Source organism: Leptidea sinapis, chromosome 6, assembly GCF_905404315.1.
Source record: "Leptidea sinapis chromosome 6, ilLepSina1.1, whole genome shotgun sequence".
Taxonomy (NCBI): domain Eukaryota; kingdom Metazoa; phylum Arthropoda; class Insecta; order Lepidoptera; family Pieridae; genus Leptidea; species Leptidea sinapis.
In genome coordinates, this window is record NC_066270.1 from 5,522,489 (window position 1) to 5,545,427 (window position 22,939).

General features: G+C 37.1%; 1 protein-coding gene across 1 annotated transcript; it reads right to left on the reverse strand.

Moving 5' to 3' along the window:
• Positions 1-218: 218 nt before the first annotated feature.
• Positions 219-13,790, reverse strand: LOC126964793 (radial spoke head protein 6 homolog A). The gene is made up of 13 exons (XM_050808056.1): positions 13,592-13,790; positions 12,792-12,981; positions 11,140-11,265; positions 10,343-10,431; positions 10,051-10,138; positions 9,514-9,598; positions 8,111-8,244; positions 5,945-6,064; positions 4,951-5,101; positions 4,374-4,519; positions 3,237-3,451; positions 878-1,022; positions 219-350 (listed from the first exon to the last, which is right to left on the reverse strand). The coding sequence occupies exons 1-13, from the start codon at positions 13,720-13,722 to the stop codon at positions 261-263; spliced, it is 1,710 nt and encodes a 569-aa protein (XP_050664013.1). The 5' UTR covers positions 13,723-13,790; the 3' UTR covers positions 219-260.
• Positions 13,791-22,939: the final 9,149 nt, after the last annotated feature.

Below are 22,939 nucleotides of genomic sequence, written 5' to 3' on the forward strand. Positions count from 1 at the left end.
AAGTAGACTGACCTATATCGTTGCAATTCCTTTCGTATTCCAGTAGATTATTGTCGGCGGTAATCACTTACCATTAGAACCCACTAGACGCTACTCCCTATCCCGAAGGACGCCACATTTCCATAGACGCCCAACAGATCAACCAATATTAATAAAACGAACACCATAATCAAAAAGTAACTAGCAAATTCACTAAATTATAATAAAGGAAAGCAATATTAATATCTAAATACTTTATTAAATTCGACATAGACAAGCAGTTAATCCTCTTCTTCTTCCTCTTCTCCGAACGCCCCCTCCTCGGCGATAACGGGGGGAGGCGGCGGGGGAAGGTGCGCTATGCGGTAAGCCTGGAAATAATCATTATTTTAATTACTGGTAAATCGGGAAATATATGCAAGTCTCCGAGTACGTACAAATAAAACGTGTTTAAAATTAACATTTTTACCGCTTTTCTGCTCTGTTGGCAGCTAGGAAAGTGGCGCCCTCTGAAATTGTTGACCCATGCGCAGAAACGTCAACCTTACTTCACACAATATCGCAACCGAGCAACGACTTGTCGATTCTTCTTTAACGTGTGACATTCAATATTGATAAAAGTTGTTACCTACATCGAACTCGATGCTTTCGTTTTTCGTTTAAACATTACTGTTTCGGTCTGAAGTGCGCCGTAACTAGTGAAATTACTGGGAAAATGAGACTTACTATCTTATGTCTCAACGTGACGAGCGCAATTCTAGTGCCGCTCAATTTTATTTACAAAATTGAATTACAAATGTGGCAGCGCATTGTAATTACAGGGCACATCAATTGCCATCAGCTGAATGTCCTGCTTGTCTCGTCCCTTATTCTTATAAAAAATATGTAGATGTTTTACCTCTTCATCAGCAAATGTAGGGTCAACCATCTCCATGACCTCTGGCCCCACGGGGTACTCATCCTGCGGCAGCGGCAGTTGAAGCGGCGTGAAGTTTGGTGGCTGACTCTTTAAACCCCATCCAATATACATGCACTCCGACTTTCTGGACAATATTTTATGATTTGTTATGTTTTTTATGTGATAACCCTCACTTCTCGTTTTAATTAGACAAATAAAACTGAAAACAAAATTATATGAACGATGCGGGACTCGAATACGCGACCACTCGCGTTCTGTGCAAGAGCACTTCCAACTGTGCCAACGGTTCGAGTGACTTATCGTTTTTAAAATCTTGTATGTTGATTAGATTTGCAAGAGCGACATCTCAAGTCAATTTCCTAATATGAAAACATCGGTGTTGAGCGGGTTATCTTATCTTAACTGTAAAGTAGATCCTGCAGATGAAGCCACAACCTGAGAGTGGAACAAAGCATACAAGATGTAATATATTTTGATGACATATATTAAGATGAAAGGCTTATTAAGGTCGCTGATTGAACAGGTCTTTGAATGAACTTGTACATTTATTGTAATCTAGGAAGACATAGTTTGAATTTTAACAGCCAAAACAAATTGTTATTTTTAAGTAATATCCTTTTTTTCTAGGATCAAATATATAAATTTAATTTGTACAAAGTCTAAGCCAACCGTAAATCTTCGTATGTTTACATAAGAGACGTGGCCTTTCGTTTCGTTTTACAAGTAATGTTGCTAAAAATCAAAGTATGACATTAATATCCTTGTGCGGTACTCTCTTGTCGCTATGGCAACACTTCTGTGATTCCTCTGACGTCGCAAATAATTATGGCTGGCGGTGATTACTTACGCTCGCGTGATCCGTACTGATCGGATAGGGGTATTCTTCATTGAGTTTCTTGTCCATAAAACACTGATGTTGGGTAAATAGCCAAGTATTTTAGTAAGGATCGTTAAAAATGAAAGTCCCCAGCAGGAGGTATATATGAAGCTATACGCTCTATAGTCACATACTTTTAATTATTAGGAAGTAGTTTTTGTAAAATATTCTCAAACCCTAGAATGATTTTTTATATAAGCGGGGGCAAAGGGGATAGAGGCTCAAGTGATGGGGACGGGTGAGGCCCACAGGGGTAAAGAAATGCGTGACGTGCCGACCAGAATATGTATGTATGTAAAGTCCCTAAGTCGTATCGGTTCGGAACTGGGCACTGTCGCTTAAACAAGCACCTCAGTGTGGTCGGCATCAAAAATAATAAAACATGCAGATTTTGCCTTGAGGCTGATGAAACGCCTATTCATGATTCATCTATTCTGCGATTGCAGCCCACTAATACATAAGCGTAATACAATCTTTGGCGACTACACCTTGCCACCAAATGGTGTTTGTAACACTCGTGTCAAGAAGATACTATGAGTGGCGAACACAATAGTTCAATTTTGGACGCGGTGTTACAAGGAATCTTTAGGACTAGATAATAGCCACCCTCTTCAAATAATAATAATAGGTTCAGAGAAACAGCAGCTGGTAGTGGATTCCACAATGTGATTGTGCAAGGCAAGAAATTTCTTGTAAATCGCGTGGTTATAGAATGCCAGACGTCAACATGATGCTGGTGGAAATAAGCATTTTGACGTATGTCCGATGGTGGAATTCGGCCGCTGTCTATCAATCAACTGATTCAAGCAATATGCATTTTTTTTATAATCTACATTTATAGTTTCTAGATCATTTCACATTCTATGCCTAGTATCTACTTAAGTACATATTGGAATGTATGAATACTAGCTTTAAAGTTTCAACGACTGCAAGTAGGTACCTAGTTACCTGGAGACGATGATTCAAAGGTTGTTGCGACACCAAATTTTGATGACCATTATCATATTCAAAATCAAATATTTTTATTCGAAATATGATGTGACATCAGTCATTGAAAGTCAAAAAAAACTACCACCCATTCCAAAATGAATGCCTCAGGCCTGAGAAGAATAGACGCAACAAACTCAGCGGGCTTTTTTTCATCAAAAATATGTTAACAAATTAATATTGTACAATCAAACTTATTATTTAATAGGCTGAGGGCGGTCGCTCCATTCCCAATCTGTATCTCTGTCGGTATCATTAACAAAGTCATTTATGTTATAGTAACCTTTACCACACAAACGTTTTTTAACAATTCTTTTGAATAACGTAATATTTTTGTTAAGAACATTTTCTAGGAACAATAAAACATCGACGCAATGCTATAAAAGCTAGGATCGCCATATTTACCTCAGTACTAAGTTGTATAATTAATCATCAAAGTGGCAGAACTGTATGTACATCTTAAAACCAACTCACTTGCCGGTGGTAGCATAGGCTACAGCACCAGGCCAAATGTTGCTTCTCATCACTACCAGCGCGCGCTCGGGAGTCAGCTTGGTACTGGTGCGGGGCGTCCACGAAGCCTGACTCTCGATCCTACTGTCTTCAGCCAGAGAGGTGAATAGCATCGGACCTGACTCCGGTTCTATCGGCGGTGGACCTTCGTCATCTTCTTCTTCTAGGCCTTCTTCCTACAACGCGAGAGGACGATAGAGTGAAAAAGGGTAAAACATTAGCTAGCTGACTTCGTTAACTAGTTATGCATAATTAATTTGACAGAAAATGTCATAGTAATGTGTCATGAATAACTTAATTTTAATTGATTTCCGACAACTTCGTGGGTGACCGTTCCACGGGTAACAGACGCGCACGATGTTTTCGGATTGTCTCAAATGGTTAGAGAAGATTTGAAACTCAACCGATAGTAATCATGAGGAAGACAGCAGTTGTAGTAAAAATTACAAAAGATAGTAGGTTGGCAAAAATGTTTCTACACCTTTGATATGAAAACTCAAGACATTCTTTTTCTTCAAACTTTATTTATATTTAATTACTGTATATATTGTCGCAATTTGTTCGATTCCTTTTGGCCATCTTATAGGTAATGACATGATTCCGCTGCTAAAGAATTTTGAGACTTCTGACAAAAAAACGCGACAAAGCAATTTTGGCAGACCCGTTTTGATGTTAACCAGACACTGCCTAAATAATTCTGAAGAGACCGAAACAGGTGGAAATCGGAGCAAGGGTGCATTGACACCTTCCAGCCAACATTTTAAATTTTTGCTAAGTGTCTAAAGATCTGTGTGGTCTTGCGTTGTCATAATGAAAGACTTTTCGTCACAATTTTTTATTTCACGGCGTTAATTGCATTCTTTCTTTTTCGTAATATATTCGTAAAATGTATCGAATTTCCTCATTAAAATTATTCATTTTAACACAAAGAAAAATTAAATAGCTGGATTACGACATTTTACTAATTAATATTTATTTTTTGAAATGCAACCTTTTTAAATGGCATCCGAACCAGCCAGATACGAAGAGATTTAACTAAAAGTTTATACAATATACAAGTTTATACTGCAGTGTAAACTGTGGAGGAATAAATCTAACCATCCCAACATTAGGATTCCACCAGAGGGTCCTCCCTTGGTTTAGGATATACTTCCCGTGGTGCACCCAATAAGTAAGATTTGGGTCCAGCAGATCCTTCAGTGTATGACCTTGGTAGAAGGGATTAGGGTTAAATGCCATGTCACCTGGAAATAATAAATATTACAACAAAGATGATTAATTTAAATAGACCTACAAAATCTTTAAACATTCGCGTGAATCGGAATATCGTGCTAAACCTAGATGGCGCTATTACATTGCCTGCTCTGATAAGGTTTATGTGTACATATAGTTTCGGTTAGAAGGAGTGCTAGTGAACTTATTGGGCTAATGAGATTTAATATATTACATCTCAAAGTGACAACCGCAAACGTAGTAACAATTTTGGGTTTTTCAAGTAGGAATCCTGAACGGCACGGAATTGTAATAGACAGATTGTGTCACCTTATATTAACATCAATCTAACAAAGTGTTCATGTGCTCATCTTGTAAATTTTTATCTTAACGAAAGTCTTTGGTAATGAAGCTAACTGCGCGTCATTTGGCTGGATACTGCCCAGGTCTAATTCAACATTACCAGCGCCTTCTTCCAAATCAATGTCCTCCTCCTCGCCAGACCCGTAGGTGAAGAAGCCCTGGGGTGAGATGGAGGTGGCCGCCTGGATTCGACCTATTTGAGCACGCAGATAATTGCGCTCGGTGCCTTCGAATGGGGGAAATGTTTGCACCTGAATCAAAATACTTAACTTTATCAAAATGGTTCTAATTATTTCTTTATATATAATGAATAGTTAAACTATTTCAGTTCGCGTCTTCACGCCACGAAGTCGTGGGTAAGCAAAAGGCTTAACTCGCCACCGAAGTTCCATACGATCTGTTGCTCAGTCTTAAAAGGCATTTACTGTCTCAAAATTGATTCCTTTACAATTCTCTTTAATGTCATTTATAATATACTAGATACTACTACCACTTCGGAAACAAATGGCGCTCTGGGAGAGAAGAAGCGGCGCAAGAAACTCTCCCAGCATTCTTATTTTTTGCGCTTTTTTCAATAAAAATATACAATATTGTACTCATTTCTATCGCTATAAAACAATCATAATTTAGTCCCAGGCTGTCCGATCACTTAGATATTCAGCTGAGGAGTAGTAGGATTTACGACAGAGCCATTTTTTAATAAAACATTTAAATTTATTTATAGATAATGCCTGAACAGTGGCTGGGACTTTATTATAAAAGTGTATACATTTACCCTTAAAGCTATTATGTATCTTATGAAGCCTACTAGAAGCAATCCCTTATTTCTAGTATTATAATAATGAAAATCACTATTAAGAGCAAAAAGGTGACGATTTCTGTGAATGTATATAAAATTTTCATAAATGTAATGACAATGAAGAGTCATAAAAAATATTTCTTTAAATTTTTCTTTGAGAAACTGTCTATAACCAAGCTGATATATAACACGAACAGCTCTCTTTTGCAGAGCAAACAATAAATCAATGTGAGAAGCATGACCCCACAGTAAAATAAGAAGCGTGAAGATTGAAGCGTTTTTAAAGTTGTCTCACCTCGGCATCCAAGTCCCCAATCATACACCGCACCGTCAGCCGCGAGACCCGGATCTGATCCGGCGTTACATCCGGGAGGCATATCCACGGGTCACCCGGCTGGTTGCACACCCAGAATACCTTCAAGCCATTTATGAATTGTACATTAGTTATTTATGCAACTGTTGTGTAATAAGGGGTATTAAAACACGAATGTGGATTTTTTAATACCTAATTATCAACAGTTGCATACAAAAATTTATCTACACCCAGAATATGAATCCTCTAAAATATTCTGGAACAGTTAGCTTACTGCTAACATTAAAACAACAGTCCTAGTGGTAACCTAATATCATTAATTACTGATTATATACAAATAAAGTAAGTAGTATTAATGAAACAATTATTTATTTTAGTAGTAATTTACATTTTGTATAGTGCAATAATTAAATTTAACTCGAATATAATGTTCTTTTGCAGCGTTTAAAATGAACCGCTCATTTTTTGTAAACAAAACAATAAAAATATGGAAGAAAAATGGCGGGGATTCGAATAACCTACTTTTTTTACGGCGCGCGACATTCTGGTATTGTAGAACATAGGAGTGTTGTTATGAAATTCAGTACAACATTATAACACTCTTTTGGATGATGTAATGGTTATTAGAACATTGGGTGTTTTAATGTTGGCAATAAGCTAACTGTTTCAGTATCTTTAATAGAGGATTTAAAGCATGGGTGTAGATAAAATAAATAACACTTACCGTTCAGATTCTTAACTTACCAAAATATCCAGGTAAACCTGCTGATGTTCATTTTTTGGTTTTCCTCAAGACATAGATAATACTATATCGAGGATAAGAAACAAACTTTAATCTCTTTTGTATGAGCCATTATCGCTTTTGTATGAGAGTATAAGATTTTATGACTAAGCAAAATAGTATTTAATAAATGTCAGCCTTTATTGAATACGTGCATGTAGATGCACGTCCGTTTATGCATTAATTTTTTATGTATAATAGTTAACATACTTATATAAACTAACGAATCTTTTTTACCATATCGCTAGATCAGATTTTGTTATCCTCGATTTGTTAATATTAATCTAGTAACTATTTATTATGTAATTAGCCAGTAAATATCTGCGAAAACTTGTAAATAGCCTTTTATGTAAATATTTTCCTAACTATTATTGTATTTGCTATATAGCTGCTGCTGTATAGTTGTAAGTTTTCCAATTACAATAAAATAAAAACAAATTAACGGAAGTAGTATCATCCTACATCTCCTATTCGTCAGGCATTATTTATTCTCTTTGTACACAAAATGCTTGGGCACTGCCAGTTGTGATTAATTTTGTTGGTGGTATGCTTCTCGTTTAATTTTTAATAGTTATTGATGTCATTTCACTGATTAGGTAACATACTTTCTATATCAATTTAAATTTTTTTGATATCTGTAATAGTTACGGAATAATATATTGTTCATGTCAAACGCATTCTCCATATTTAAACTTTAACCCCCTTATTCATAATGGTCCGTAACTTTAAACAGCCGCTTAGGAGTGATTTTTCTCATTCTGACTTAGGTCAATAGAAGAAGACAGAGTGAGAATTAGCAAATGCTTTAAGTTAGCAGACTATTATGAATAAGGGGGTAGATCTACAGAAAAAATAGGTACCTATCTATTAGCGGTTTACCACTTTTTCAGCGAGCATTGCACAGTTTTTTCTCTATGTCTATAGTCGACTGTAAAATTGAAAACACTCGAGTATTGACCGTAAAGTTTTTTCAGTGAGTGGAATTCTGTTGCACGTCTGTCACAATCTTTGATATTGATTTACTGATCAACAAGTACGTATAAGCAGCCGGCTGCAGCAATTCCATAATCTATAACTACTCCGAGTTACATTCAAACAAATACAAATATTTTATTTATTCTCAAAAGAAAACGTAATAAAGAAAAAGCCATGTACAAGTTACTACTAATTATAATACCTACCAACTAACATATTACTTTTTTTATAGATTGGCAAGAAACCCACACCAAATTACAGCGATTATCACTTAACATCGAGTGTGACGTTTGAACGTTTGCCTCTCAAAAAAAGGTGCTCAAATAACTTAAATAGAAATATCTGAATCTCAAAACGTACTCTTTTTAGTAAATGATGAACAGTTTCGTTACCTTTCTATTGACCCCCTGGCCTGGTCTCTCCACGGGTATGGGTGGCGGTGGCTGCCACGTCGACACCGGCACTGGTGGTAACTTTGGGGGCACTGGCTCTTTGGACTTCTCGTCAACAGCTTCACCCTCGCCGACTGTGCCATTATATTACAATTTAGTTTGTTTTTACACTGACGTTTATTAATTATTATATCTACATACCCACACACCATGGAATCCATAGTAAAATAATGAAAATGACATTCATAACTTGACTGAAATTGTTGTTCAATTAACATTCTTCCTGGTACAGCAACATGGTTTCCAGGCCAATCAACATTAGCACCTTTAAAAAAAGCACGTAGGTACGGACTCCCAGCTGAAAGGCAAACAGCTCTTCTGCGATTTCTCTGGTATTACGGTATGGGTGACGGTGATCACTTACCATCAGGTCTTTTACTTGATGACTTCATGGTCTATGATTCGAACTGCGTTGTGCACCGGCACGGTTAAATAGAAGGGGTTGGTATGAAAAAAAAAAATGTTTGTTATTATATCGGTCGAAAGATTTAATTATACACACTAATATTTTTTTCTACGTAGCATCTTTAATAAAAGGAAGACCAAGAAATTTGTATTTCGTTAGTAAAACTAATCAGTTATTAGCTAAAAACCACTGGTGGTAAATACACGATGTGTTAAAATATAGGTTTTAAAGACCACTTCCAGTCCGACTCATTTTAGTCAACTTCATCCCCTTGGCTGGACACACATCCGCTAAAATGTCATCTTTTAGTCAAATGTCTTCAATATTGAAAGAAAGTACCGGGTGGCCTAGACGAGGGACATCCTGTATAGTGGCAGGCAGTGGCTTAATCTGAAGCACCGTTTCGCCTTACTGACCTTTCACACCAAGTTCTTTAGAGGGCAATTTGGTCTTCTCTTCCAAATGACCACGGAAATGAAGACCATTTTTCTTGATAGTGTGGCTATATTATCGAGAGAGAATATGCCAAAGTGAGACTGTTAGCAATAAACTCACAAACATATTGTGTCTTTCTAAAATGTTAAGCCAAACATATAGTTAGGCATTTAATTCCTAGGTAGCATAGCTCATCGTGCATTAAGAAAGCCTGATGCCTGTGTGTAAGTCTGGCTATGAGGTCGGTGTAAGGAATACAATAACGAAAAATGGTATGTTGCACGGATTCAATCACATTTTATCAAGTGAACATACGATACGACATGGGTACCTTCAAAAAAAGCGCGTACACCTTCCTTAAAGGCTCCCAATGCTCCTGTGATTCCTCTGGTGTTGCGATAGAATGTGGGCGGTGGTGATCACTTAACACGAGGTGACCCGTACGCTCCTTTGTCCTCCTTTTCCATAAAAAAACATATACTCTCACGAGCAATAATCTTACCTTCTTCTTTATGCTCTTCTGCTTCAGGAAGACGATCTTCATCTAATCCTTCACCCTCGCCAGGCATGTCCTTCATTTCGAATTCCTAATTGCAAAATTATATTATATTACTAGTCTGAACCAGTGAAATAATTTTTAAGAAATATGTACCTAAGTTTACAAAAAATATATCTAATAGCAGAAAAGCAGTGTTCTAGATGACAGGATTGTCTCGACCATCTTTCCCTATATTATAATGATTTAAGTATTAAGATTAATGATTATGGTGGTTCACAAATTGTTACCTTATTACACTTCAGTGTAGGTACACAATCTTCAAGATTATGAAGAAATCTGTGTATACAACGATAGTTTACCAATAATTGGAGTAAAAAAATCACTCATCGTAATATGAGTCTCAAACTTATCGCTCAACATGTTACCTACACAAAAATTATCCCATTGTATGAACGAGTGAAATGATTTCACTTCGCGATGACCACGACCGCTCTGTCAAGAGTGTAACGACGAAGAAGAAGAAATGAATGAGACTCTCACCCGGATTCTGCGATCCAACTCTTCAACTGTAAGATCGGTTTCAGCAACGTAGTAGTTTGCTTTTGTTCCAAAAATCTTGCCAAAAAATCTGCTCCAAACAAAAAAAAATGATTATAAAAAAATTATTTTTAATTATATAATACAATAAAAGATCTACAAATTCATTTGATTCAATTCTTAATATTCTCTATTGTATGTATTTGATAACGTGTAGGTAAGTATTTTACAATAAAAATTATTACTCAAATCCTCTTCCTTACTACTATGAAAATAAATGTCCATAAATACATACCTCACTGTGGCTACTGGTTCCTTTATTGCCAACATATTAAGCGCAATATATACAGCGTAGCATTCGGATTCAGGAAGACCGTAACCACCCTGGAACAGTATCTGATGGTAAGCGACATCTACCTACAACGCCCTACAAGCAGTGCAGCTAGCTCAGAATTCTTAAATGCACATAATAACGCTCGTCACTTTGAGGCATGTTAACTCGAGTAGTCTCACATTCTAATGCGTCCTTTATATCGAAACAAACACTACTTAGGGACAGAAAAATGACGCTGCTTTGGCCCACGTAGCAGAGCAAAGAAGATTAGCACCGGTAAAATATTTAAATATAAAATTCCAACGGGGACATGAATCACCACTCACGTATGTAAGTGTAGTGAGAATCGCATATTTCGGCATCACTTTTGGCGTTTGATGTTAGAATAAAGATGGTGATTTGCCAATAAGTGTATAAGCCCCATGCTCGTCTGTTGGCTTAATATAAATCTAAAAAATAAGGTTGGAACTGTCGCCTATATATCTATTATTATCTATATAAATATAAAATTCGATGTAAAATGTACGTCAATTACTCTGGTAAATATTGTTATGGCTTATCACCCTTCTTTAATCAGTTCGAGCCGGCTTTACTCGAACTTGTGTTTCAAAGAAGAGCGGGGGACTCTTACACAATTCGATACCCATAAAATAAAAGAAGTTTCGAAAAGTGTTACTTTTACAAAACGATACGTACGTGTACGATAGTAACTCGTACTAAAAGCCTCTCTCTTAAAAGCCCGATTTCATCTTACCGACCTGTCTAAAGTAATAGTTGTGGTCTACGAGATCAGATACTCTGGGCTTGTCTGTGTCCTCCTCCAGGTCCAACTCCTGCTCCTCTTCGCCAAAGTCTTCCATCTTCTCCGCTTTCCTCGCTACCAACTACAAAACATAATTGTTAAAAGAGTGAATGAGCCTAGAAACTGATTGGAATATCTGACGAACAGCTCATCGGAATATGCCCCGTAATTACAGTTCACAGACTAGTAGTGATCTCCAACAATTCAAGCAGCTCTGCATTGCACGCGGTCAAAAAGCTTGACCTGATACTGGTATGCGCCAGACCAGAGTTGTTGTAGAAGCACTACCTCCAACAGAGTGCTAGAAAATAGACTGACTAGAAGAATACTTCTAAGCAATAGCTTTGCTCTATTGATGGCCCCATAGTTTCGTCGAAGCCAATTTGCAGGATTCGTAATAACTTGAAATGTTGTTATTTCATCCATAAGGGTAGTGATACGGCAAAAGAGGATATTTTAAAATGTACACGGAGAACGTCGAGTCCTTCGGGGGTTCCGTTGAACAAGTTTCATTTCACCTTATTTCATATAATATCCTCAAAATCTACGAGCAGCCATAAAAGGTCTCAAAAACCTTAAAAATTCCGAGACGCTGACAGCATATATCGTCCTAACAAACAAACTAACTCAAAAAGTTACACATATCAATGTAAAGTTTATACATTTTACCATTTAGCACCACATCGGAAAAGATTTGCTTTATTGGAAATAAGTGGGAAGAACCGCCTTACCACTCTTCTGAATCAATATTTACAGCTCCATGATATTACAAGTTTTTCACATTTATGCAAAATGAAAAATAAATCATCAATCATATTGTTATCTAAATCCTAAATAAACCGCGAGAGTTATTGAGTACAGGCATAGTTCCATGAGTAAAAAAGTATTTGCACGTACTTATGTACCCATGCAGGAAGTTATACAAATTGATATTTATTTAATTCTAGTAAGTACATCGGTTGTGGTGCAATATATGCTTAACGCGCCAAAAGAAGTATGTATAACTTCACAAACTTTGAGGGAATTCATCCAGACACCACATAATTTAGCGACTGTTCACGAGGAAGTCGCATTGACCAGCCATTGCTTCCCTAGACCAGATGCTATGAAAAGGAATGACCCGTCCCACGACACTGCCACATGGACTGATAGAACACAGATACCCCTTCGTGATGCGTAAAATTATGTATAATTGTGTACAGTATTTTAGTCTATAGTATATCTGTGTCTGCTTCAGGAATAGAAAAGATGTTATGGATGGAGTTTAAGTTGGAGTGAAGTCCCCTATTGTTGCACGGGTCCACCTTAAACGTGGAACAGAGTGCCGCAGTGTTGTTGCCTTCTTTGCCAGCTTTATGGAATGTCCAATAACCATTACACTTGGCCATCCTACATTCGGTCGTGTCCTCGCGGCCTACACCTACAGGAACACCTTTGCGCGTTTCTTTCTGTGCCCTCGGTTAATCATTTAATTATTGAAAATTAAAATATTATATCCATAATTGTATCTGTTATTTAATTATCAATCTACTTCCTAATTACTTTCAGAGTTATCAGACTGAAGTAGAAGCAGGGTTGGAGTAATAAACTGTTAGGAGGCAGGAAAACCTGAAACATTTCCTCCATCCGCCGCACAACAGCAAGCTGTGGTGGTGTAAGGTAGACATCGTTGAGCAGGTCGAAGTTGGGGCGAAACTTGTCAGCTTTCACCTCCCAGGAGTATTTTTCGAAATTATCAACCACGTTGGGTGGCTTCTGTGATATAATCTTATGAACTATATCCACTAGGTGGTCGTATCTATAAGAATTTAAATGTACATTTCGTATTAGCATTTTTAAAGAGAAATTTACGATGTTGAGTAATGTAGGTACTCACTATATAGTATTATGCGGAATCGCTAAAGGGATTAGACACTAATGCTCTAATAGTTCGTGCAGTTTTGTCACATACTGTGCAACAAATTTATAGTGAAAAGCAGTTGCAGTTGTACTATGAGTACTACAGTGAAACGACTTAAGTTTTTTTTAAAATGAAAATAAGGTACGACACGGGCAGGACGTTCACCTGATGGTAATTGATACGCCCAGGCCATTAGAATGCAGGGTTGCTAAGGATTCTTGAAAAACCCAAAAATTCTGAGCGGCACTACAATTGCGCTCGTCATCTTGAGACATAGGATGTTAAGCCTCATATGCCCAGTAATTTCACTAGCTACGGCGCCCTGCAGACCGAAACACAATTATGTTTTAACATTACTGCTTCACGGCAGAAATACACGCCGTTGAGGTACCCGTAATCTAGCCGGCATGCTAATCAAAGGAGCCTCCCACTGGTATATGTGCTGTGCAGTTATGGTTTTGTGTGCCCATGTCTGTTGGACAATCTTTATTTTAGATGAAAAACTCACAACGAGTCACCGGTAGCGGCACTTTGTTGTTTCAAAAAATTTTTTGCTAATAACAAATCATTATTCAGTTCAGGCATCACATTTTCGCCAGCTGCTATAAGATCAGGCTCCAGCAACAATGGACTTGACATTTTGAACACAAATTTAATAACTTATGACTAACAAATTATACTCAAATATTATTATCATTTTTCTATGATGTAATAAACGCAATGACGTAATAAATATGACTTATTGTTTTATATACGTCAAATACATTGGATGCCAGTTTTGACAAACGGATTATACCTACCTCGTTTTTGAAGTGAAAACTTCTTTGAGTGTGTTGAACACTTTTTGGGTGAACAAAAATTATGGCGTCATCCTCACCAAAAGCTTTTCATGAGCTATATTATTTATAATGCTTAGATCAATTTATTGGTACGTCCAGATAGAGCTTCTTGCTGTTAGGCAACGCATGAAAGCAGGTCAGGTTTATTACATTAGTGTTGTTTTAATGAAAATAAGGACGTTCAGCTGATGGTAATTGATACGCTCTGCCCATTACAATGCAGTGCCGCTCGGGATTCTTGAAAAACTCCAAAAATTCTGAGCGGCACTACAATAGCGCTCGTCATCTTGAGACAATATAAGATTGAGATGTTGCGTCTCATTTGCCCAGTAATTACACTAGCTACGGCGCCCTTCAGACCGAAACACAAAAATGTTTACACATTGCTGCTTCACAGCAGAAATAGGCGCTGTTGTGGTACCCATAATCTAGCAGGCATCCTGTGCAAAGGAGCCTCCCACTGGTAAATACTACTTAGTGTGCGTGACTAGCTACGCCGTACACTCGCGATACGTGTGTCACTTTGTTTAAGCGTGTTTGACAGGTATTACTTACTGATAATCTTGCTGACAACATTAATAATTAATGTACAAAATGTTTCTCAAAATGATAATTATTATTATTTACTAATGCTGAACTACTATATATAGCATTATCACTGTGAAGTCAAGTGCTTAAATTTCAAAGAAAAATAGCTACGAGAAGATTAGGAGAGGACAACGAAAAAAAAGAGCAGTTAATAAAAGACAGTTTTTCAAATGTTACTCCAGAAGACTGTAAATAGTATACAAATCACATAATAAATGTAGAAAATAAATATAAAGAGAGGGATAGGATATCAGATACTGCATTGGAACCATTTATATGCAGCTCGGAATTAAATATTTTGAATCTGATTTTGGTTATAAAACCGAATAACTGATTTCATAAAATTTGATTTATTATTTCCTTTATTGATAAAATAAACATTATCTACCTTTTGTTTACTTTGTCAATGAATAAAGTACGTACTTATATTACAAAACTAGCTGACCCGGCAAACGTTGTTTTGCCATATAAAGTATAATTCACGCGATAGTTTTATAAGTAATAAAATATTGCCTATATTATAGCCTGTACATCATTTAGTTCTATTGTCAATAGCTTTTGCAGCGCACGCAAAAATAGGTTTTCGATTTTACACCTTGTGTTACAAAATAGCAATTTTATTACGGATCCCTAATTTTGAAAAAAACATAGCCTTCCTCGATAAATGGACTACCCAACACTGAAAGAATCATTCAAATCGGACCAGTAGTACCAGAGATTAGCGCGTTCAAACAAACAAACAAACAAACAAACACTGAAGCTTTATAATATTAGTATAGATAAGAAAACTCAGAAATATTTTTTTTATTAAAGTAATATTAATAGATACACTATTAATCATACACCAATCATCAATTAATTATTCTAAATTTTAACGATAAAATTTACAAATCTCTTAAATACAACATATAGCTATGATTAAATTATTAATATAGCTGTGATGATATAATATGAATGTTTGACATAAGTGGATAGAGTGGCGAGGAATGAATTGTGGTCAGCATTGTCCACGAGCGGTGTGAGCAGTGTCCTCATACGAGCATTGCAATCTCTTTATAGAGATTCTAGTGCTTGTGTAAGGATAAACGGGGCATACACTGAATGGTTTAATATCGAAAAAGGTGTTAGGCAGGGATGTGTAGCGTCACCGTGGCTGTTTGATCTGTTCATGAACAATTGCTTGACATGTTTTCTCTATGCTGATGACCAAGTATTACTTGCATCTTCAGCCGAGGAGTTGCAAGAGATGGTAACTGCTATGAATGGAGCTTTTGGTAGAAAGGGAATGAAGATGAATGTAAAGAAGACAAAAGTGATGGTGCTTGAAAGAGATGAGGTAGTGACAGACTGCAATATCGTGATTGGAGATGAAAAAATTTAACAGGTGAATGAGTTTGTGTATCTGGGTTTTAAATTTACAAGAGATGGAAAGTATGAGAGTGATATTGAAAGAAGAGTGAATGCAGGAAACATGGTGAATGGAGCTTTGCACTCCTTTATGAACAGTCAGAAGGTGTCTAATAAGGCTCGCTTGGCTGTGCATGAGGGGGTGTTGGTTCCAACACTCATGTACGGAAGTGAAAGTTGGGTGTGGCAGAAGAAACATGAAAGCAGAATAAATGCAGTTGAGATGAGAGCGTTGAGAAGTATGATAGGAGTTACACTGAGTGACAGGATAAGAAATAGTGAGATAAGAAAACGTTGTGGTCTGAAAGAAGATACTGTGACAAAAATTGAGAAAGGTATGCTGAGATGGTTTGGACATGTCGAGAGAATGAATGAAGAACGATTGACGAAGAAAGTGTATAAGGCCAGTGTGAATGAAAGTGTTGGAAGGGGTAGACCTAGGCGGACGTTTGAAGGTCAAATCAGGGACGTCTTGAAAAAAGGCCAGGTCAAGAGTACCCTAAACCGGAGAGCATGTATGAAAGGAATAATGAAAGTGGACGAAGCGAAAGAAGTATGTAAGGATCGTAGCAAGTGGAAAGAAGTGGTCTCTGCCTACCCCTACGGGAAAGAGGCGTGATTTTATGTATGTATGTTGACATAAGTAATAAGCGCTTAAAACCAAAGTAATTAATTCTAATAATTAATTTAAAATTACGTATATTATTTTAATTATCACTAGCATTAAACTAGACCGGGCCTGTATTTACATTAGTTACTTCCAGAGACATTTTTTTTACTGTTACTTCAGTACATAAGTAATAAATAATATATATATATGATATGCTAGCTGACCCAGCAAACGTTTTATTGCCATATAAAGTAAAATGATGTGGTGTCGTGGGACACCAGGTAGGAACGAAGTTCCTTCGGCTAATGTAGAATCGACACAAATTGCAAAAAAAACGTTCTAATATTGCTATAATCGTTATCATATATTAATATAATAATATTGATAATATATACACTACTCGCTTGTGTATGCGACTGTCGCGCCTGCGCCCGACTCATTTACCGGTTTTATTTCACGCACTTTTCCATGCACTTTTTTCCACGGATTTTTTCTTACGGTTTTATTATCACATTTTTTTCAGTTCGGTCGCGCAGCAAAATCCCTATCCCCTCCAAGCCTGCCGTAAGGAACTTCGTTCCAATAATGGACTTACTCCGCTCTCTTTATCAAAAGAGAATTGAAAACGGTGAAAACCGGTGATACTCAGCACTCAAGATCGCTTGAATGTATGGAGGGGAAAAGATCTTCATGTCGGGCGTGCCATCATCCTGGTGAGTCTATTAGACATATTATTTGCGGTTGTTCTCCACACTCCCCATAGAGACACAACCAAGTAGCCAGGATTATCCAACAGCAACTTGCTCTTCGATACAATTGAAGTCTCCTATTATAAGTATACTCCGGAGCCAGTTCTGGAAAACAGCCGTGCCAAGCTCTACTGGGACCGATCTGTCATCACGGACAGAACTATCATTGCTAATAAGCCTGTTATTGTGTTGGTAGATCGGTTAGAGCGTCGAGCTTTTATTGTTGATATCACCGTTCTGTGTGATGACAACCTTGTGAAAGCTGAAATAGACAAATTGTCGAAGTACCTAGACCTAGCATACGAGGTAGCTGACATGTGGGATGTTGATTAAACATTAATTGTCCCAATAGTCGTTTCCGTAAGCGATCTTATAGCAAAGAGCCTCGACCATCATCAGAAGAGGCTTTCGCTTAATAACTGGATTAAGGGTCAGTTACAGAAAGCAGCTGATTTGGGAACAGCACGCATCGTGCGGAAGTTGCTCAGTCTGTCGCCACAACCACCGGCGCGCGGAATTGTCGTGAGCTAGTGAGATATTTGTAATATTGTTTTTTTTTATAAACATGTTATATACAACGTGAATCAAACAGGGTATACTATGCTTTGAACCCGACATTCCTTAGGTCATCTCTAATGGCTATGTGAAGTCAGAAATGAATTAGCGTTATATTTGAATACAATATTTAAAGTCCACAGTTTTCGCAAAAACTATGCATCCCGCAACCCTTATCAGCTGTTTTTCTGAACTCTCTTTGACCTAAAACAGATGAATAACGTAGATGTGACATAATATCAGATAATAGTAAAATGCCTACTGCTCATTGCACCTGTGAGGAAAATTATAATCTCATTTTGCCATGAAGACGAAGTTATTTTGTATGTGCATTTTCTTTAGCTGACATTGAAAATCATTCTAAATTTGTATTTACTTTAATTACCAATAAACATAGGTAATACTATTCCAATTATGAAATGTATAATCTCTGTAATGCATACTTTTAGGTTAAAAAGTTCGGCCTATTGGCATTTTTACTCTTTGAATTGTGTGAATGTGAATATCATGATTCAAATATTTACTGCTCTCTGATTGGAGAATGTTTATGTGTTTGTAAAATCAAAGGGATTGCCGATTGTAAAGGAACCTACACACCGGACCATTTTTAATTCAAGATATTTATGTTGTGTTCTCATTTTTGATAAGTTATTACCTAAGCACTTTAATGTAGGATTATTTGAATGATTGATGTCTCACGGTGACGAGCGCAGTTGTAGTTCCGCACGCGTTTTTGGGTTTTTCTTAACTCTTGATCGGCACTGCATTGTAATGGGCAGGGCGTATCAATTACCATTCGCTGAATGGCCAGCTCGTCTTGTCCCTTCTTAAAACACAAAAATGTTTTATCCAATAAAGATAATTCTAATAGGCTCCTATTCAGAAAATGTTCTTCACGGATAATTTTAGTCAAAAATAGATGTCTTTGACCATTCTCGTATTAATAATAGATAGGTAGGTATTTCATAGGATTGAGCTTAGCACCTATAACACAGAGTGTTTTAATTCAATAACTAAAATTTATAATTGCAACTGTCAGTTTTCTCCGGGCCCTTTGGGCAATAAATGTGACATAAAATCAATTTCTCAGTCTGTTGGGGCTCTCACTTCTCCTTGTATTGAAAATCATGCACAAATACTTTCTTCCCATAAGAAACATATAAAGATCTACAGCGATGATCTGGGAAGAAATATGGGGTTGATTTTTCATAAAATAAGTAATGGGCAGTCTGTAACAAATATTTGCATGCCAAGGGCAACTTATTATCAGATTATTAAACGAATTAGACTAGAGGGTCACCAGTTGATCAACGACCGACAATACGGCTTTCGCCATGGTCGGTCGGCAGGTGATCTTCTGGTATACCTAACACATAGATGGGCTGCGGCTATTGAAAGCAAGGGGGAAGGCCTGGCAGTTAGCCTGGATATAGCGAAGGCCTTTGGTCGTGTATGGCACAAGGCGCTCCTCTCTAAACTTCCATCATTTGGGCTTCCCGAGAGCTTGTGCAAGTGGACATCCAGCTTCCTCACTGGGCGCAGCATACAGGTCGCTGTCGACGGACATTGCTCGAACCCGAAGCCCGTGAATGCTGGAGTGCCCCAAGGCTGTGTGCTATCTCCTACGCTGTTTCTTCTGCATATCAATGATATGTTCGACACATCCAACATTCATTGCTATGCAGATGACAGCACTGGTGATGCCGTATACACGGGCCATGCACGACTCTCTCGGGAAATCGTCGACCAGTGCCGGGAGAAACTTGTGTCTTCTATCGAGTCCTCTCTTGAGAAGGTCGCGGAATGGGGTAAATTGAACCTTGTCCAATTTAACCCCCAGAACACTCAAGTTTGCGCGTTTACCACTAAAAAAACCCCATTTGTCGCATCACCGCTTTTCGACAACACTTCCCTAAAAACCTCGCCTAGTATCGGAATACTGGGTCTTGAAATCTCGAGCGATTGCCAATTCCGTGGCCATCTGGAGGGCAAAGCCAAATTGGCTTCAAAGAAACTGGGCGTCATTAATAGAGCACGGCAATACTTCAAGCCGGCCCACATTCCAGCGCTGTACAAAGCGCAGGTCCGGCCACACATGGAGTATTGCTGTCATCTCTGGTCTGGCGCACCCCAGTATCAGCTCGATCTATTTGACCGCGTGCAACGCAGAGCAGCTCGAATTGTCGGGGACCCAGTACTCTGTGAACGGCTAGATCACTTGGCGTTGACGTCGCTTCATTGTGTGTCTTCTACCGCATTTATCACGGGGAGTGTTCCGAAGAGCTGTTTTACCTAATTCCTGCCGCCGAATTCCACCTTCGCACGACACGCCACAAGTTAGGATATCATCCTCACCATCTAGATGTGTGGCGGTCCTCCACAGTGCGGTTTACAAGGAGCTTTCTGCCACGTACTACAAAGCTGTGGAATGAACTTCCTTGTGTGGTGTTTCCGGGACGATACGACATGGGTACCTTCAAAAAAAGCGCGTACACCTTCCTTAAAGGCCGGCAACGCTCCTGTGATTCCTCTGGTGTTGCAAGAGAGTGTGGGCGGCGGTGATGACTTAAAAACAGGTGACCCGTACGCTCGTTTGTCCTCCTATTCCATAAAAAAAAAAAAAAAAAAAATATTAGTGATACTCACTGCTCTAATACTTCTGCTATTGTAATGATTGGGAGAAGAGGTAATTTAGATAAAAAAAATTACAAAAACTGTACAGTGACTTAAATACCTTAAAAATAGAAAATCTTATATTATTTACATTTCCATACACGCCTGATTTGCCGCAGGAAAACAAAATTAGATATAATTTGAACAATATGTTAACCCTACTGTCTCATTCGAATTATTTGACATGTAATGATAATAAATTATCTAGTAAAATACAGATAATAGACATAAATAATATAATTAATCATAAAAAATGTAATATATTGACATCTGATAGGTTACACCTATCTAATTATGAAAGACAGATAGCTATCATATTATTTATTTTATAACACAGCCAACTATTTGGCAATCCCGTCTCCTGCTTCTTTTGAGCAGGTTAGTTGTACGTTGATAAGCACTGCTTCTATTGAGCAGTGTGATAACTTTAGGGACTCCGCTTCTATTGAGCGGAGTAATAATTTAATAACCACTGCTTTTATTGAGCAGAGTATTAATTTAATAACCACTGCTTTTATTGAGCAGAGTATTAATTTAATAACCACTGCTTTTATTGAGCAGAGTATTAATTTAATAACCACTGCTTTTATTGAGCAGAGTATTAATTTAATAACCACTGCTTTTATTGAGCAGAGTATTAATTTAATAACCACTGCATCTATTGAGCAGTGTACTAATTTAAGTAAAGATTTGGAATATTTTCCAAAAAATTAAACAATAGGGGACTCCTCTAGCAGTGTAAAAACAAGTAATGTATCATGTACTAGAATAAGTAATAATTGTAAAATTGCAAACCTGATGCACCAAAACATGCAAAGATTATTTGGTAAAGAACTTGAACTGGAGTTATTTATGGATCATAAAGATATACATATTTTATGTTTAACAGAGCACTGGCTCAGAAAATATGAGCTCATCTTTAACTTCAGTGGTCATCAGGTGGCAAGTGCGTTTTGCAGAGAAAAGGCTACACGTGGCGGTTCTCTTATACTTGTAAGTAAATTATTTAAATTCAAAGAACGTGAAGATATTGTAGGCCTCTCTGTTGAACGTACCATTGAAATAGCCTGTGCAGAGCTTGATCACGCCATTGTTGTCAGTATATACAGACCCCCAGATGCAGTATATGAATTATTTGAAAGTGTATTGGAGGAGGTTTTACTAAAATTATGTAATTCGAAGAAGTATATCATGATATGTGGTGATTTTAGTATTAATTTATTTGAAAAATCCACCACCAGTATTAGATTCAGATCTTTGTTCAAATCATATGATTTTACCAATATTTTCTTAGAGCCCACTAGAGTAACCAGCACCTCCAAAAGCTGTAATGATTTCAAATTATAATTATAATCAAATTTATTCTCAAATTATAAACCCATTTCTCTCTCCATATCTTGTAATAAACAAACTGAGTTCAGACCACTTTGGCCAGTTAGCCTCTTTTAATATTGAGCTCAATAAATGTAATAAAATTGAAAAGTTTACGTTTGTTCCTGTGAATAATAGGCGAATGGAGAAATATAGAGGTAATGTGTCAGTTAAACTCTCAAATTTGGATTCATTGAAATATAATATAAATCCTAATGAAATGTATGATATGCTATTTAAAATAATTAAAACAGAGTTTACTTCTATATTTACTTCAAAGACAGTCAAATCAGGTGGTCTCTTGTCATTTAATGATTGGGCAACAGCTGGCAATTGGCATTCACAGGAGCAGACAAAGGCTATATGAACTATATTGAGAGATCATTATATAATCATGATACATCTTTTATCGAGTATGATAAAAAATACTCTAAATTATTTAAAAGTGTTTGTTCTATTGCAAAGTCTATGCATATCAGACAGATAATTAAAAATGCACCGATTAAAATAAAGATGACTTGGAATGTGATTAACTGGGAATCTGGAAGAGTGAAAGACCGCAACATTGAATACAATTTATCAATAAACAATACTATAATTCAATCTCAGCAGGAAGTTGCTTCTGCTTTTGAGAAAATTTTTTCTGACATTCCAGTTTCTATCACAAGCACTCTTGTCTCCTCCACCAATGTTGCTGAGTCACTTCTTCTGGAAAATGTTAAAGAATGCCAACAAACTTTCAATTTTAGTTTTGTTAGCCCTGGAGAAATAATTAAAACTTTTAAGTCTCTCGACATGAAAAATACTGCTGATATATGGGGCATTTCTGTTAAAATAATAAGTTCAATAAGTGATGTCATAGCACCATATCTTGCAATAGTCTTTAATAATTGTATTAGTCGTGGCGTGTTTCCTGACCTTCTGAAACATAGTAAAATTACACCAATATTTAAGTCGGGTTGCTCTTCTGACCCGAATAACTATCGTCCTGTGTCGGTTTTGCCGACCCTTAGTAAAATTTTTGAAAAAATAATTATAAGCCAAATGCTTACTTACTTTAACTC

Excerpts from the sequence above, each read along its gene's own strand:
- LOC126964793 (XM_050808056.1), bottom strand. The coding sequence starts at position 13,722 with ATGTCAAGTCCATTGTTGCTGGAGCCTGATCTTATAGCAGCTGGCGAA. Across the intron at positions 6,065-8,110 it reads GCCAGGGGGTCAATAGAAAG|GTATTCTGGGTGTGCAACCA; the intron begins GTAACGAAACTG and ends AATGGCTTGAAG. Across the intron at positions 5,102-5,944 it reads TTGGGGACTTGGATGCCGAG|GTGCAAACATTTCCCCCATT; the intron begins GTGAGACAACTT and ends ATTTTGATTCAG.